Consider the following 16,739-nt stretch of genomic DNA (forward strand, 5'->3'; position numbering starts at 1 on the left):
CTCCACTCTGACCATTGTCTCATGCATGGAATCTTGAACCAAGCCAGAAGAAGGGACAGCCTCTCTTTTCCTTCTTTTCAGGGGAGACTCTTGCTCTTGGGTTAACTCTTCTTTTGCTTTTTCTTCTTCTTCTGCTTGCATCTCAAAGACTTCCTTCTCAGGCTCAAGTAAAAGTCTCATTTTCTTTTGTTGCTGTTTGCTTTTGAGGAGATTTAGAGCTTGAATCTTCTGAGGAGAGTCTCCCTGTGAGGTATCTACACCACCTTCACAAAAGGAAGAACTAAAGATAAGACTGAAAGCATTATAAAGAAGGTAAAAGAGAAGAGAAGAGAGTATATACCTTTCTTCGAGGTAGCCCGAGTAACTCTAAGAGTGGAGGCAGACACAGGAACTGGAGTGGTCAGAATAGTGGAAGAAGTAGCAGCTCCAGCTCCTTTGGGCTTAGGTACATCTAACACCGTCAGTAGGTCTTGAGGGGGAATGGCCAGGTGCACTTCCATATTGGTCACCCACCAATTTTGATATCTCTTCAAAATGTCACCTTGGGGAAGGAAGGGAATATACTAAAAATCGATCAAGTCCTGTATAAATTTGGAAGTTGCCTCTTCTAGTCTGGACCTTCGAACTTTCACATCCCTTGTGGTAAGACTTAGATTGGTGTTACTACAGAGAGATATTGGGACCTCTTGAGTGAAGCCAAATTGTCTAGCAAATTGTGCAGGACAATAGGGCTCAGCAATGCATTTGTAAGCTCTGGCGTTCATGGTCCCAATGAATAATTCTCTGGGAATTAAAATGGAGGCCCATATATCCTTGTGAACATGTGAGGCACAAAGCCTATCACTTAGGAAATTCTTTAACCAAAGTGGGCCGATAGTAGTGGGTTCAAAGGGACGAAAGCAGTAGGAAAGACGAGAAGCTGAAAGTTAGTGGAAGAAAGAGAAGTAAAAAGCAAAAGTAGAAGGATAAAGAGAAGCGTTGGCTAGCCTCATGCCATGAGTAGGAGGATCTGGTTCAAAAAATTTAAGGCATTTGGATTGTAACTCAGGGAAATAAGCAAAAAACCAAAGCTAAAGAATCCAAATCGGTCCCCCTTGATTGACATCTAAGGGTTTCTCACAAAAAAGAGAACAAGCTCTATATACGTGACCCAGAACGTATGGGGCTAAAGCCACCCTTTTCTGTAACACGAGGGCTTTGGCAAGAGGGGCAAATTCAGGCATAATTCTTTGAGAAGAAGTGCAGAAAAGGAACTTGCAAAGCCAATATAATAAGAAAGAAAGAATTCCCTATCGGTCACAAGACCCTCCCTTCTATTCTCAGCCTTGACAAAGTCACTATAGGATGAGTTAAGATGGAGGGAAAAAGGGACTGCTAGGTCAGGATAATCTGGTCCAATGGGGGTTCCAATGGGAGATAATCCTAAAAGATGGCAAATGTCAAGCACAGTAGGGGCCATCATCCCACATCTGAATTGGAAGAAATTAAAAACAGAATTTCAAAAGCACAGAGCAGCAGGAACTAAAAAGGGGTCCTCTGAAATGGTTAACCTGGATAGCCGAAGGGCGTCGAGGAGGCAGAGTTCTTGAAGGTCCAGGGTCCTGCTAGGGACAACTCGATCATACCATTCTTGCCACTCCGGTCTCACCGTGGGCCAGCATCGGTGGGGGCAATTCGTCTTTTAGTTACTCCAGTCAAGGCCACCTTCGTAAAGGAGACAATGGTCTTCCAGACGAGGGTATAGAGCTGGAAGCTCAATAGGAATCTCCTTGAATATGGGACCAAGCACATAGTCTTGCTGCACATGACGACGAGGGACGAAGATGCGTCCATCGATAGCGCTTTTCTCCCCAACTTTGTACTTCTCACATTCGGCATCAATGATCCTCTTCAGGGTTACAGATGGGCTCGCACGCTCTACGACTGGCACTAAAGAAGAAGCCATTGATAGTATGCTTTTCAAGAAAGTGAAGCTGAGAAAGGAGGTAGAGAGAAGCAGAAGATCGGTAGAAAGAAGGGTTTGTGCGTTAAAAGAGCAAGTGATTTCAGAGCACGAAATAAAAGGGTTTTTAAAGCTTTTGTGTCTGGAAAATATATTGCGTAAGTCGTTAAGTACTAGAAGTACGAATACAAAGAGCTTCCTTCAATATTGATACTTTTGGAGGGAAAACACAGCCCAGATGCTGAGGCTAGCTTCGAAGTAAGATATTTGGCTTCGAAGCTAAGTTTTAACGCCAAAAGCCAAAAAACAACAGCTTCGAAACAGAGAAGTCGGCTTAAAAGGACATTTCCATACCTAAAAATATAAGAATACTCGAGTGTTTGTTTTACTCCAAAGAGTTTAAAGACCTGTTTTTGGTTTCTTAAACGAAGGTAATGTCCTTCGAGGCAAAACTTGAGATTCTTTAAGGATGGGATTTGGTGTTCGAAACATCAAAACCAATGGTTGGTTTATATAGAGAAAAAAAAGAAAAGACAAAAAAAGGGGGGCTGTCTGTTGAACTAAGACAGCATGAACTGTTGTTCGAAGCAAAAGGTGGTCAATTTAAAACTAATTTATCATAATAATCATGATCAGGTGTTGGTTATGGTTGAAACAAACTTTAAGTATAAGATTGCTAGATCCGAAGCACTGGTTCTAATTGAAAATCAGCCAAAACTGTCAACTTTATTCCATAAATTGGAAAAGTTCATAATTGGTTCTTTTAGTGTTTCATTTAAAATAATTGAGTCCAGGTTCGAAGGATGAGATTGTTCAGTTTGAAGCTCTGAATTGGCTTTTAAAGACAAATGGAAGCAGGGTCAAACAATGCCAAATGAAGAAGAATTTTGTTTATATTAAAGCCAAAGTAATTACATCGGATGACCCTATTTGGGTATAAACTCAAGCTCATAAAAATAAGGAATGGAATAAATAACAAGATCATGAAATTTAGTCTAACAATGATCAATGAATTTTTGTTCTTTCTTTATTCTATCTTCTATGTCTTCTAACATTGGCTGCATGAGTTGATGTGCTCTCACTGCGTAGTAGAGCTCTTCAGCCTTTATTTCGAAAGCCGCTTCTCTCAATCCTTGCTCCAATTCTTCTATGTCCAAGTCATCCCAATACGCAGAATCTTTATTCTTGAAATCACTGAATTCTTCAATGAAGTTCTCTGCTTCGTACTGGGCATGAACTCGAAGAGACGAAAGTTGGTCTAAAGATTGTGTAGTGGCCATAGAATTTCGATGCCAGCAGAGGAGCAATGGAAGTTGGTCCAGGAACATATGAAGTTCTGCTTGGGCAAGGGGATTAAGGACATGGCCCTTAGAAAAGGCCCATCGAAGGTTCTTGAGAGGGACTTCGTCCTCAAGAACATTGAAGGGCAAGTGAGAGAAAGCTGCAAGCAGAAGTTGAGTTTGTTTCCGCTCAGCTGGAGTAGAGGAAGGTAGAGGTTTGTGAGGTGGAAAGACGTTATCCATAGAAAAGGCAAGCTTCAGTCTCTCTGTCCAGCAAAGAGTTGGTAGAGGAGAAGATGTGAATGCTTCAATTTCAGGAGATGGAGAATAAGGTGTGGATGCTTCTATTATGGGAGATGGCGCGGGAGCAGAATGGACAAAGGCATTAATATAATCGAGCTAGTCAGAAGAACAAATCTTCGCCTTCTAGGCTAAGAATGATGGGTTGTACCCTTGTGCTTCTTCTAGGCGTCGGGCAACGTGCACTATCTTTGTAGGCATGGAGGATGTGTACCATGCTACAAGCAGATTCTCCTCTAGACTACGTCGATGGTCAATAGGCACGTAGGGGTAGACCACTGAACTTCAAGCATAGGAAGGAAACTCTAAAGGGTCAGTGAACTCAACAAAATGATGGTTAATTCGCTCCCTCAAATCACAAGTCTCAGGTGTTGACCAGCTTGTCCAGTCAGAACCCCCAGAAGAGGAAGACGTTGCAGCCTTATCCCATACAGAGGCTTGTGAAGAAGAGATTCCCAAGTCCATATTTGCGACTTTCCGAATCAAAGGTTTGAGAGCAGTTTGTTCGAACTGTAAGGGTGAGTTAGAAGAAGAACTTCTTGTGTCTATATCTGCAACTTTATGAATCGAAGGATTAAGGGCAATATGTTCGTAATCCAAGGTTGGTAATTTGCAAAGGCTTCCATAACTTGAATATAGAAGGGTGGATAAAGGTGACTAATGAATGCGTGGAGGTTCTTTTGAGGGGAAGCAGCATTATTCAATGACTCTTCATGTGTCTGATCAATAGAGAAGAAAGTTGATTCGGCCGTAGAAGAAGTGTCAGCCTGTACGAGTGTTAAGGTATTGGGGTATTCAAAAGATTGAAAGAGAATTAATGCAAATGATCATCAATAAGTGACGGTTGTGTTTCCAGAATCTAGACCCCATGCACGTTCTAAAAAGCGCGGGAGAAAGGCTTTGATCCACTAATATCACCAAGTATTGGGTATATTAGTGCGGGGGGTAATGTTGGCTACATATTTTGTAAATGACCAATTACAGTTCGACGTGTGGCAGAGTAAGGGTAATATAGGAAGACTGTTCAAGTCTTCGATTCTGATCGTACACGTGACAGTTGATATTGTCTATTGCGTGGTACGAGTAACATTAGATCAGAAAAGAGATGCAAGGTGACGTGGCTTCAGCAGTTACTCACATTCAAATTCAAACAATAGGAGGGAAGCTTAACTGCAAGTGATGGCGTAGTGGAACTACTTGTAAGGCAGCATGATCAGTGATCACGGAGGAGCAGTTCGACAGTTTGAAGTGCAGTTCGATGGTCATCTTTGAGGAGTATAAATAGCAGGGAAGACCCCAGAAAAAGGCCCCGGACTCAGATCCAAGAAACCAGTCTTACTTTACATATTTTCGTTCTAGTTTTTATATTTCTTGTTCTTTACATTCCTGTACTTTAAATTCCTGCACTGCACTTTATTCATAGGAGTAGTTTCAAGTAGATTGTCGCTGTAAACCTCTACGAGGCTGAGTTTGGATCATTGTAAGTTTTTCACACTAATGAAATGCTTCAATTGCTCTTTTATTTAACTGTTCTTTAGCATAAATTCTCCTAAATCAAGCCACCAGTAAAAGTCCTCTTCATTGAGGCTGAAAGAACTACAACACAATCGTCTGATAATTGGTTGGCAATCAAAATTCTGTAAGGACTGATTGATCCTTACTGGCACGTTCATAATTACAAAAATAACCTTCGAAAGCCAAAAAAACCAACAGACTCATAACGCAAATCTAATTTCATATTTAAATTATGATTCTGAAAGTACACTAGACAGATAATTTGTTTTAAACAAATGCGACTTTTTTTTTAGGTGTACGGCAAATACTGAATAAACCTCCAAATTGAGGAGTTTTTTTTTTTTAATATTCTTTAAAAAAATAATTTAGAGAATTGACCTATTTTTTAAACTATTTAAAAAATTAACTTACTTTTTAAAATCGTATTTTGAAAATGTGTTTTTGAAATTGAAATTAAATTTTTAACATGTAATTTCACCTTGAAATCAATGTTGAAAATGCAATATATCTTAATGAAGTCCATGTCATCATAAATTGCATTTTCAACATGCGATTTTAAGGTGAAATTACATGTTAAAAATGCAATTTCAATTTAAAATTTCATTTTCAAGATGCAATTTCAATTTAAAATTACATTTTCAAAATGTGATTTTATAAAACAGGTTAGTTTCCTAAATAATTTGAAAAGTGAATCAATTCTCTAATTTTTTTTATAGAATATTTAAAAAAAAACTCCAAATTCAAGGGTGACTTTATTTAAAGTTTAGAAAATTTTAATGAAAGATTTGGTCAAAACCCATCATAATAAAATTTTAATGCATTAAGAACAAGTACAAAAAAATTTTCCTAGAAAGTCCAACAAATATCACTATTATCAAAATATTAAATTTTAAAATAATATAACTTTCGATGTAAATGTCGGTTTTTAATAAAATTAGAATAAATTACACTGACATCTCCTGAGGTTTAGGTTTATTACAGTTCTCCACTCACCTTTTGGAAATTATATCTCCCCCTGAGGTTTAAAGTTTCATTACAAATTCCCTCTCAACAATTTAATTTTTTTAAATACCAATTTTGCCATCACTAGGTAAATTAGATTGACACCCCTCACATCTTAAAAATTACAATCCCCTCCCTAAGGTTTAAAGTAGCATTATCAATTGTCCCCTCGGTTAGTATTAGTTGGAAAAAAAATTCATTAAAAAAAATTAATTGGAAAAAAAAAGTATTTGAAAAAAAAAATTAATTGAAAAAAAATTTTGTTAGTAAAATTTTTAAATTTTTGTTTAAAAACCAATGTAAGCACATTTTTTGAATTTACGTTTTTTCCTCAAATTTACAAGTTGAGACAACCATTTATAAACTAAAAAAATTATCAAACAAGTTTTTATGACAGTTTTTAAAATTTTTGTAAATATAAATTGAAAATTGAAAACGAAATGGTTACCAAACAGGCTTCAGATGGTAAAAATGTCGTAAAATTAATAAATAATTAAATAAATTACCAATGTAAGAAATGACTTATCAAAAGATTCTTAGGCTATATATGGTTTGATTTTTAGAATTTTTTTTTAAATAAAAAATTAATTTGGTTAAAAAATAAAAAATAATTATCATTTTTATATTATTTTTTATATTTCGAGTGGATAGAAATAATTTTTTACAAATTAAATTGAAACAACAATATATATGTATGTAACATGCCCAAAATTTAAAATGATAATTATTTTTTACCCTTAATGATAATTATTTTTTATTTATGATTTCTTAACCAAATTAATTTTTAATTTTTTAAAAAAATTTCTAAAAATCAAACCATACATAACCCAAGAATCTTTTGATAAGTCATCTCTTATGTTGGTAACTTATTTAATTATTTGTTAATTTTACGACATTTTTGTCATTTGAGGCCTGTTTGGTAACCATTTCGTTTTCAGTTTTTAATTTATATTTACAAAAATTTTAAAAACTGCTATACAAACTTGTTTGATAATTTTTTTGGTTTATAAATGATTATCTCAGTTTGTAAATTTGAGAAAAAAACGTAAATTTAAAAAATGAGTTTACGTTGGTTTTTAAACAAAAATTTTAAAATTTTAAAAACAAAGCTTTTTTCAATTAATTTTTTTTTTGTGAATTTTTTTTCCCAACTAATACTAACCGAGGGGGCAATTGGTAATTCTACTTTAAATCTTAGGGAGGGAATTGCAATTTTCAAAATATGAGGGGTGTCAATGTAATTTACCTAGTGAGGGCAAAATTGGTATTTAAAAAAATTAAATTGCTGAGGCGGGAAATCTGTAATGAAACTTTATATCTCAAGGGGGGAGATATAATTTCCAAAATGTGAGGGAAGAATTGTAATAAATATAAATTTTAGGGGATGTCAGTGTAATTTACCCATAAAATTAATATTTTTAAAATTCTTTAATTATGATCTATCAAATAAGACCCATGTTAACTATGAAATCCTTTATTAAAAAAAATTATTACCGTTGATATTGATATAAACAGTAACAGTAACAGTAACATGCTATTCTGTCTCATAGTAACATATTATTCAGTTTGACAATTACTCTGTTTGGCAGTAACATATTACTCTGTCAATATTATCCAAGAAAGAAGGGAAAAAAAAATATTTTACTTTATCTTTACTCAATTATGTATTTTCTCTACTAAAGGGGTTTATAAAGAAAAATAAATTGAGTGGTCATTTTCATCATCCAATGAAGAGTTTTTTTTTTTTGACGAAATTTTCCAATTTTAATTAGGGCTAAGCAAAGAATCCGTAAAATCCGTAATCCGATTCAGTCCAGTCAAATCCTGTAGGTTTGGGTTAATTTTTTGAATCCATGGTTCGGTTCCGGATTGAAAAATTAAAAATCCGTAGTTCATGGATTGGTTCCGGATTGAACCCCACGGTTCCGGATTGAAACCGATCCGGACTGTATACAAATAGTCTATATTTTTATTGTACACCCTCCTGCATAGTATCTGTAACGCCCTCCAAATAATACATAAAACCCATCACTTTAGACATGCATTGATATAAAAGAAACCAACCATTTCTATTCATCAGCGTAATTCTTACAACTGTATTACATGTTAACAACAAAAGCAAATGCCCTATGGCTTACAGCTTTCCAAGTCAACACCTGGTTACACAAAAGAAGAGTACTAACTCTATACAAAATAGCTCTTGGCTTGATACACATGTAATACAAACAAGATAAACAAAAAAAAAGAGTCTTCAACTCTCATCATCATCCAAGCTATGTCCTTGGAGGTGGCATACTACCTATACTTTAAAATAATGTCCCATAAAGGGTGAGCCAACGCCCAGTAGAGATATGCTAAACACAGTATGAGCAATGACTAAGACATTAGCAATTGATAAATGTTCAATTTCCATAAACCAATTCACAACCCATTTCCATTTCATGACCACTATATTCATGTTTCATTTCAATTTCCATTTCTTATCAATTTCACAATCTGCATCAACGGCTCAGAACCTGGCCAACCACTTATATGAGACAGTGACTCATATTAAACATTTTCCCATTTTACAATAGATAAACATACTAGTTGTATCAACAACTCAACAGATAAGCATACAAGCTGTATCCACATTTCAACAGATATATGCATATTAGCTATATCAACACTTTCAATGATAAGCATATGAGCTGTATCAACACTTCCCAAGATAAGCATATGAGCTGTATCAACACTTCCCAAGATAAGCATATGAGCTATATCAACACATTATCTGACAAGCATATGAGCTGTATCAGTGGAGTCCATCCCATATCTCCTCCCAAACAACATCCGGTTTAGAGGTCCATCCCCTATCTTCCCCTAAACCGTAGAGTACATCCCCTATCTCCTCCCACACACACAACGTATATACACAAAGGTCATATACACAATCAATCAATACATAACGTTAATGTATTCTATCAACCGTCATACTCTATGACATGTCCAATTGATTAGTTTTAGTTTGCCTAATCATCATGCATTGTCTATAACAATCAAAACTACCCTCCACCGGTAGCCCAAGCAATTATTTCTAAGCAGATAAAATATCAATGTTTTTAAAAGTGAGCGATTAATAAATCTAACTCCACTATTCAACCATATAATGAACCAATTTCATTATTTCCAACTCAATTCCATAAAGTCACAATTTTTCCAAAATTAGGGTTTTTCACCCGATTTCTAAATATTGACCCAATGGTCTAAATATCAACAACCAATAACGATATCATTATTTTGAACCCACAATATACATTTTAGACTCAAAATAACAAATCCTCTTTTAACATTTTGAAACCCTAAGTCCCAAAATTTACCCAACTTCAACACTTTATTAAAACAACCAAAAATCTATGTCAAAGACCATAAGTGTGAGTATGAATCCCTACCTCAAATTCGAAGCTCAAGGAAAGAAGGTGAAGAAACTCAACGTGCTCCAAAACTCAATATTCTTGGATCAATGTATAGCCCTCGACGATCAACCCAACTTTTACAAAGGCTGAAGGAAAAGGAAACACTCTAACTAGATCAAACCCTAGAGAGAAGGGAGTTTTTAGAGAGAGGAATTCTCAAAATGTCTTTTTAGAAAGTAAGAGAGAGAGAGAGAGAGAGAAAGTAAAAAGTGAATTTAAAACGCCCAGCTGCCAACTGATATACGACATTCCCGCTCGAGTGGAGAACACAACGCTCGAGCGTCAAGAACAAAAAACTAGGTACGCTCGAGCGCAAGAAGACCCGCTCGAGTGCCAAGACACAAGAATAAAGCACATCCGCTCGAGCGCGAAAACCAGTCCGCTCGAGCGTAGATTTCCCCCTCCCAGAACTTACACCAAAAAGTACTACCCGCTCGAGCGACACCGCTCGAGCGTAAAGAAACCCGCTCGAGCATGAAAAACATGCTCGCAGAAGTTTTGCACAGCATCAAAATACTAGGAGCGTGCAATCTCCGCTCGAGCGCAAGAAGACCCGCTCGAGCGGACCTCCAGAAAACTGGGCAACAAAGAATTGAAACCAAAGCCTAACCAACCTGTAACAACTCTGCCCAATACATCCTAAAACTCAATCAAGCGGAATTAAAGGACGACAACAAGATAGATACAACTAACAGCTTCACGGAACCGAGTCCGGAATACAACAGAACAGTAAAGGGATAACCGGGATCGCTATAGTATCTTCTCTTATTTCATATAAAACTTAAATCAAAACCTAAACTTGCATAGTATCTTCTTTTATTACTTTTGTTAACTAGTTTTTAATGTTAATTTGTAATGGTCTAAATACTTATGGTGAAACTAGTTTTCTTATGATTGTTTAAATTCTAGAACAGTTTGTCGTTATTACGAAAAAACATGTTACTATTGTGAAACTAATATAATACTATATTTTTATTTTTATGAAATTAAAGTGCTATATATATATTGTTATTTAATTATATAAATCCGTGGTCCTAAACTGATCCAATCCGTGTTTAAATGAATTGGTTCGGATTGATTCAACGATTTAAACAGATTGGATTGATTCTAATTTTTCAGAATCCGTAAATAACGGATTGGTCTTCATTTTACTCCAATCCGAACCATGCAGCGGCTAATTTTAATCCGTGAGAAGAAGTAAAGGTATCCAGGCAACCAAACACCCCCCCTGTGTATGCCAACGAGACGATTCAACTCCTTTCCTTGTTCTCTCTCCAGTGCCTCTCAGTTCCAAATCATCAGATAATTCCAACCCTAACCCACTTCAGCTCCCAAACACCTCTCCTTTTCTCTCTGATCTCTCTCTACAAAACTAGGGTTTCTCACAACGAATCTCTGCTATTTTACTCCAAATCTCAAGACCCTCCATAGCCAACCATGGACGCCCAGAGAGCTTTGCTCGATGAACTCATGGGTGCAGGTATTTTTGGCTTCATTTATCTCCAAATTTGATTTGCTTAGTGTGTTTTCTATTTTTTTTATTTTTTATTTTTGGGTTTGCTCCTAATTTTCTTCCAAAATCCCAATTTTTTTTTTCTTCTTTATTTTTTATAATTCGGCTGGATTTGATTCATGCGAGAAAAAAAAAAAAATAGTGTTGTTTAGCTCAAAAACCGTAATTTGGTACCAATTTTTTTTATTTTGATTTGGACTAGGAGTGGAATTGATTTGATGCTGATGTGATTTATTTATTTGTTTTTATTGTTGGTGTATATGTAAGCTCGTAATCTCACTGAAGAAGAGAGAAAGGGGTACAAGGAAATCACATGGGATGATAAGGAGGTCTGTGGATTGTACATGGTTCGGTTTTGTCCCCATGATCTTTTTGTCAATACGCGGAGCGATCTTGGTTAGTTTTATTTATAAATTACTGAATTATGATTTTTAAGTTACCGGGAAAATGTAGGAAAACCGGAAGCTGTAAAAGTTTGAATCATATTCATATCATTTATGTTGAAGTTTCGAGATAATTAAATTGGACAATCTAGTTTATTAGGTCTATTAGTTGCATTGGGTTAACTATAACTGAAGATTTGGTTTTCAATTTTTGATTTCTCTTTTTTTGTTCCTACATTTTCCTGTAATAAGTGGGACATTTTTTCCGATGTTTGAAGAGTGTTTTTTGTGTGCTAATTATGGCTATTATTGTGTTTTGTTGGATCAGGACCATGCCCTAGAATCCATGATCTGAAGTTGAAGGAAAGGTAATTGGATGAACATTGGTTGGATTTTTAAATATATATTTTTTGTTATAGGGTTATGTTTCTGGGTGTATTTATTTATTTATTTATTTTTTCGTCTTTTGAACATTTGTGAAGAACTTCACATTGTGGACAATCAACCATAAAAGGAATATAAAAAATTGTATGGCATTATGTGTACGTAAATGAGCTCGTTAAATGTTAACTTTCATTAAAAACTCTTTTTTTTTCCACTTATTTGATCCTTTTTGAGTAAGTTGTATTACATGTGCTGTAGGATGGAACTTAAATATGAGTCACACGCATTGTATGCTAATAGGACATATGGAGTTCTGGGTCTTGTGGCTGTTTCTCTGTGAGGTAACCGATCTAAAGATTTCAGATTATTGTGTGAAGGGAGAATCCCAAATCATCGAGTTGATTCAATGAGTTGTTACATTGCCTAGAAATATAAAAATTTCCAGTTTTCTAGACAGAATTGTTATTGTCTTGTGCTCTTGCACCCTATCCTCTTTTACCCCACAATTTGGGCAGTTATGCAATTAAAAATTTGTCTACAAAAGCATAGGCAGCTTTTGCAGTTATAAAAGGATTAGTCTTTTTGAAAGAGCTTCATAGGCTTTGAACTTGTGTTCCATGTTCTGTCAATGATAAGATATGTTTGTTGCTATATAGATATATGTTTTTGTATTAGGGCATCTTTTCCTTCTTTTGTTATTATTATATTTCTTTTATAAGTTTATGAGGGCATCTATCGAAGTACGAATGCAATTCGCATTTAATGGTAGCATTTGGTAATGTTACGTTTTTTGTTTATGTTTTACAAAAATTTGTAAACTGGTTTTTGTTTTTTTTTTTTTGAAAAAACAAAAACCACTACACATCTGGTTTGAAAGCTTTAAAAAGGAAAAAAAAAACATGTTTGTTAAGGCCTAAAGTTAACATAAATAATAGGGTATACTTATGTGTTTACATATACTGTTACTGCTCACTGGAAACCAAAACCCAGAGCCAAAAGGAATGATTTATTTTGTCTCCTCACTTTTCAACCCCCAAAATCACATCATCCCACAACCCAAAAATTTCAAATAACTTGTATATATAATTATAAACGTACACATGTATATAGTGAGCAATGTCGAAGTGCTTTAGCTTAACTGTATCAAGAAACTGGTGCAACAGGTCCTACTTCTCGAATGCGTGGGTCCGATCCACAGTCACAGACCTTGGCAATGCCATCATGCGAGCCAATTTGTTGCTGATACATGGGTCCAGATCCCGTGCAATGTGGCAGTGGGGGAAGATTGTTAAAAATTGCTTCAAAGAAGAGTCGAATCCAGAACAAACTTAAGTTTAGGGATTGTTACCGTTTGCGTTTTTTCCTTTCCGTCAACAGTTTATGAACAAATGTAGCCAAGACTTTTGAGTTTAGGGTTTTGTGCCCAATCTAAACAAAATTTGTTACCAAACATGTTTATATGGTAGTTTTTAAAATTTGTTTAGATAAAAAACTGTACGTAAAAGTTACCAAACAGGCCCGTAGGTTTCCAATTGAATTTAAATATGAAGGTATCTTGAATAAGCATTATAGGTTTTCTCTTTTTTTAGTTGTTTTTGTTCTTTCTTGTCACAAAATTTGTCAAAAACTGGATAGACGTATATCTTCTGATTTAGGGGCTCCATTATGAATTTAAACTGTGGACGACCTAGATATAAATTTACTTTTAGTGCATCAAGCAAAATTTCTTTGTCAATCTTTAAATATTGAACTACTTAAGGAGACTAGTAAATGCGTTCACCTTCAAGTAAAAAGGTATAAATTTTCAAAGCCACACCTCTATCCAATAGATGCATGCATGCTATGTTGGAAAATCATGATATTATATACCGTAACTTTTCAACGTGGACAACCATCATCCAAGAATGGATAGGACCAACAATTTGGGATAGAGGTATAGTTTTGATTGCAGGTGGTTTCATTTTCCATAAGTCTGATTTATGGACTGTTTGAACATGAATTGGACTGAGTTTCATGGAACTTGATGGTGAAGATTAATGCATGGAGGTCGCTTACATGTGGACATGAACGTGCAATGGCTGTAAAATATTAGAAGACATATCGGGAACTTCTAAATCTTGTTATTATGGTAATGCAATTACATTTGTTGCCTTAAGACTTAAAATGTGGGAGTTTGAGGGTTCCTAATAAAGACACTTTTTGTAATTACATTTTAGGTTTTTGTATTTATGGATGTGTTGTGTGCCATTTGGAATTCTCTCATATTTTTATGGTTCCATTTTTGTATTATGGTTTTAATGACGGTGCATTGATGGCTTTAGTTTTGAGAATTCCCCAAGACATGATTCATACGTGCCAAGGTTTGAAGCAGAACTAGCTCATTTTTGTGAGAAATTGGTAAGTTCCATATGTCATTAATTTGTATGGTTTCGTGTGGCCTTTTCTTGTTTTATCTTCATAATTATTCCATCTCAGGTGATGGACTTAGATAGAAGAGTTAGGCGTGGCCAAGAACGCCTTTCTCAAGACGTGGAAGCTCCCCCACCTCCTCCAGTCTCAGCAGAAAAATCTGAGCAGTTGTCAGTGCTGGAGGAAAAAATAAGGAATCTGCTGGAACAAGTGGAAACCCTTGGTGAAGCTGGCAAAGTGGATGAAGCTGAAGCACTCATGAGAAAGGTGCTGCTAAGCATATGTAACTGATTCTGAATTCCTAGTTAGACCTATAGCTAATTTTCAATGAACTGTTAATTGGTCATTTATTAGATCCATGGAAACTTAATAACTATCTGTTGCAGGTGGAGACACTTAATACTGAAAAGACAGCTTTGACTCAGCAATCCCAGAATGAGAAAGTATTAATGCTTGCGCAGGAGAAAAAGATGGCTCTTTGCGAGATATGCGGTTCTTTTCTAGTTGCCAATGATGCTGCAGAGAGGACTCAATCTCACGTTACTGGCAAGCAGCATATTGGTTATGGCATGGTTAGGGATTTCATTGCAGAGTACAAGGTGAGGCTTCTTCCCAATAGTTTGATATTCTGAAATTCGTGTTTAAAAAAATATATATATATATATATTTTTCTGACTTGAAAAATTGACTCCTAACTAACAGGCTGCAAAGGAAAAGGCCCGCGAAGAGGAAAGGCTAGCAAGGGAAAAAGAAGCAGAAGAACGGAGGAAGCGAAGGGAGAAGGAATTTGAGAGTAAAGGTAGAAGAAGTGATTCCGCTGATAGGGACAGGCATCGTGATCGGGATCAGGATAAGGAGCGGGACAGATACCAGGAGCGAGACCGTGACCGGGAAAGGTCTCGCGAGAGGAATAGTAGAGGAAGCCGGGATGGGGGACGAGGGCAGGATTGGAAACAAAACAATTACAGGAATGGAAGAGATGGAGGCAGGGACAGGTACCGTGATCGGAACGCATATATGAATCGTGAGAGGAGCAGATCCCGTTCCCCTGTTAGGCATGGCCATAGAAGGTCATCCAGAAGTCCAGTTCGCCCATATTAATGGATTGCATAATTAGATACCTGAACTTTAAAGTCAAAAGAGGTAGACAATTTTTATTTTATTTTTTATCTTGTGAAGGTTTATGAATGTGTGCTTTTGGGATCTCAAGTTAAATTGTCATTGTGGGTGAAACATTTTTTTGTTCTCACAGCTTTATTGAGACTTTTACCATCTCCCTATCATCGATAATTAGAGGAGAAAGGGTTGAGGTAGGTATAACTTCATCGTTATGACTCCTTTTATGTTCTCTCTCAGGCTTTTGTTGAACTTAATCTCTCTTGTGGGTCACCTCTGAAATATTATTTTCAGAGTTTTTTGTCCCTTCTTTTTGGGGTATTGTTGTTGGTAACCTTAGTGAGGAGGGAAGAATTCAAATAGATATGCATGACCTATACTGCCGGTGAAGGTGATGATATCTTTTTTGCAACCTTTAAGGTAACTGAAAATTCTTGACTTGATGGTTGCACCCAGAGACTTATTTCCATGATTATTTCGTATTTGGTTTTCCTTTTCTACTGATCATTCAGTCCACAGGAGATCATGAGTTTTTTTGCCTCTCATAGGTAACTGAAAATATTTACTTGGTTTTGGTGGTAGATTTATTTTCCTGATTATCGTGGATGTTGGTTTTCTTTTCTACTGATCATTCAATTGCCAGGATATCATGTGAATTTGTTTTGCAACTCTGAGGTAACTGGAAAATCTTATTGACTTTTATATGCCTGATTATCACGGATATGGGATCCTCTTCTACTGATTATTCAATTGACTTGAAACAAATTCTTGCTTACTGTTGCTGAATTTGTGTTTTATGTTTACAAGCTTCATGATTATGGTTTTCTTGGAGGTTGTCCTTTTTGCTTTGTGATAATTTACAAAAATTGGGAATCCACCTCCCATGCTTCCCGCCACTTGTATGTTTGTAGAATAAGTGGAACTGTGCATGCACTCTGCATTGAACATGACAAAGAAGGGGAGAAGGGGCGGGTTTAGGGGAATTACTAGTGTGATACTGTTCCAATTATATCCTTGTATATAATTGTCCTAGTAGCGGAGAACCTTTGGGTTTTTGCAATTTCAACTTGAAATCAGTACTAGGTATAGCTCTCATCTTTATTTATAGGATCTACATATTATTCCCCCCTCTTAGCAGCACTTCTTTTCAGCAGAAAGTGTTTACTTTTTTCCACCTGACAATCTGCTACTGTGGACTGGGCTGCGAAGCTCCATCTCTTGGAAAATTTAGAAATGCAATTGACTTGGTACCGTGAGGTAACTGAAATTTAAATCTCCGCCAATAGCATCTTTCTATGTCGAGTTTGCAGGGAAAATCATATTCTGGTGAAGATCCTCGGGTGATTAACTTGTGGATGGGTGAGAAATTCTTTTTCCTATTATATTGCTAGGAGTGGTCTGTGCAAAGAATAATTTTTGAGTGTGTGCTGCTCAGTGAAT

The 16,739-nt window shown here is 36.0% G+C and overlaps 1 protein-coding gene across 2 annotated transcripts; it reads left to right on the forward strand.

The window, feature by feature from the left end:
- The first annotated feature begins 10,699 nt into the window (after positions 1-10,699).
- Positions 10,700-15,531, forward strand: LOC114320106 (uncharacterized). Of its 2 annotated transcripts, XM_028267216.2 has the most exons (8): positions 10,700-10,974; positions 11,275-11,403; positions 11,719-11,758; positions 14,096-14,171; positions 14,250-14,450; positions 14,570-14,782; positions 14,886-15,326; positions 15,436-15,531. In XM_028267216.2, exons 1-7 carry the CDS (start codon positions 10,932-10,934, stop codon positions 15,282-15,284), a joined length of 1,101 nt encoding a protein of 366 aa, XP_028123017.2. In that variant the 5' UTR covers positions 10,700-10,931; the 3' UTR covers positions 15,285-15,326; positions 15,436-15,531. The 2 variants fall into 2 exon arrangements, with proteins under 2 accessions (XP_028123017.2, XP_028123016.2); XM_028267215.2 differs by having other exon boundaries at positions 14,886-15,531.
- The last annotated feature ends 1,208 nt before the right edge of the window (positions 15,532-16,739 follow it).

This window comes from Camellia sinensis, chromosome 1 (assembly GCF_055761805.1).
Source record: "Camellia sinensis isolate YWXY chromosome 1, ASM5576180v1, whole genome shotgun sequence".
In the NCBI taxonomy this organism is placed as follows: Eukaryota; Viridiplantae; Streptophyta; class Magnoliopsida; order Ericales; family Theaceae; genus Camellia; species Camellia sinensis.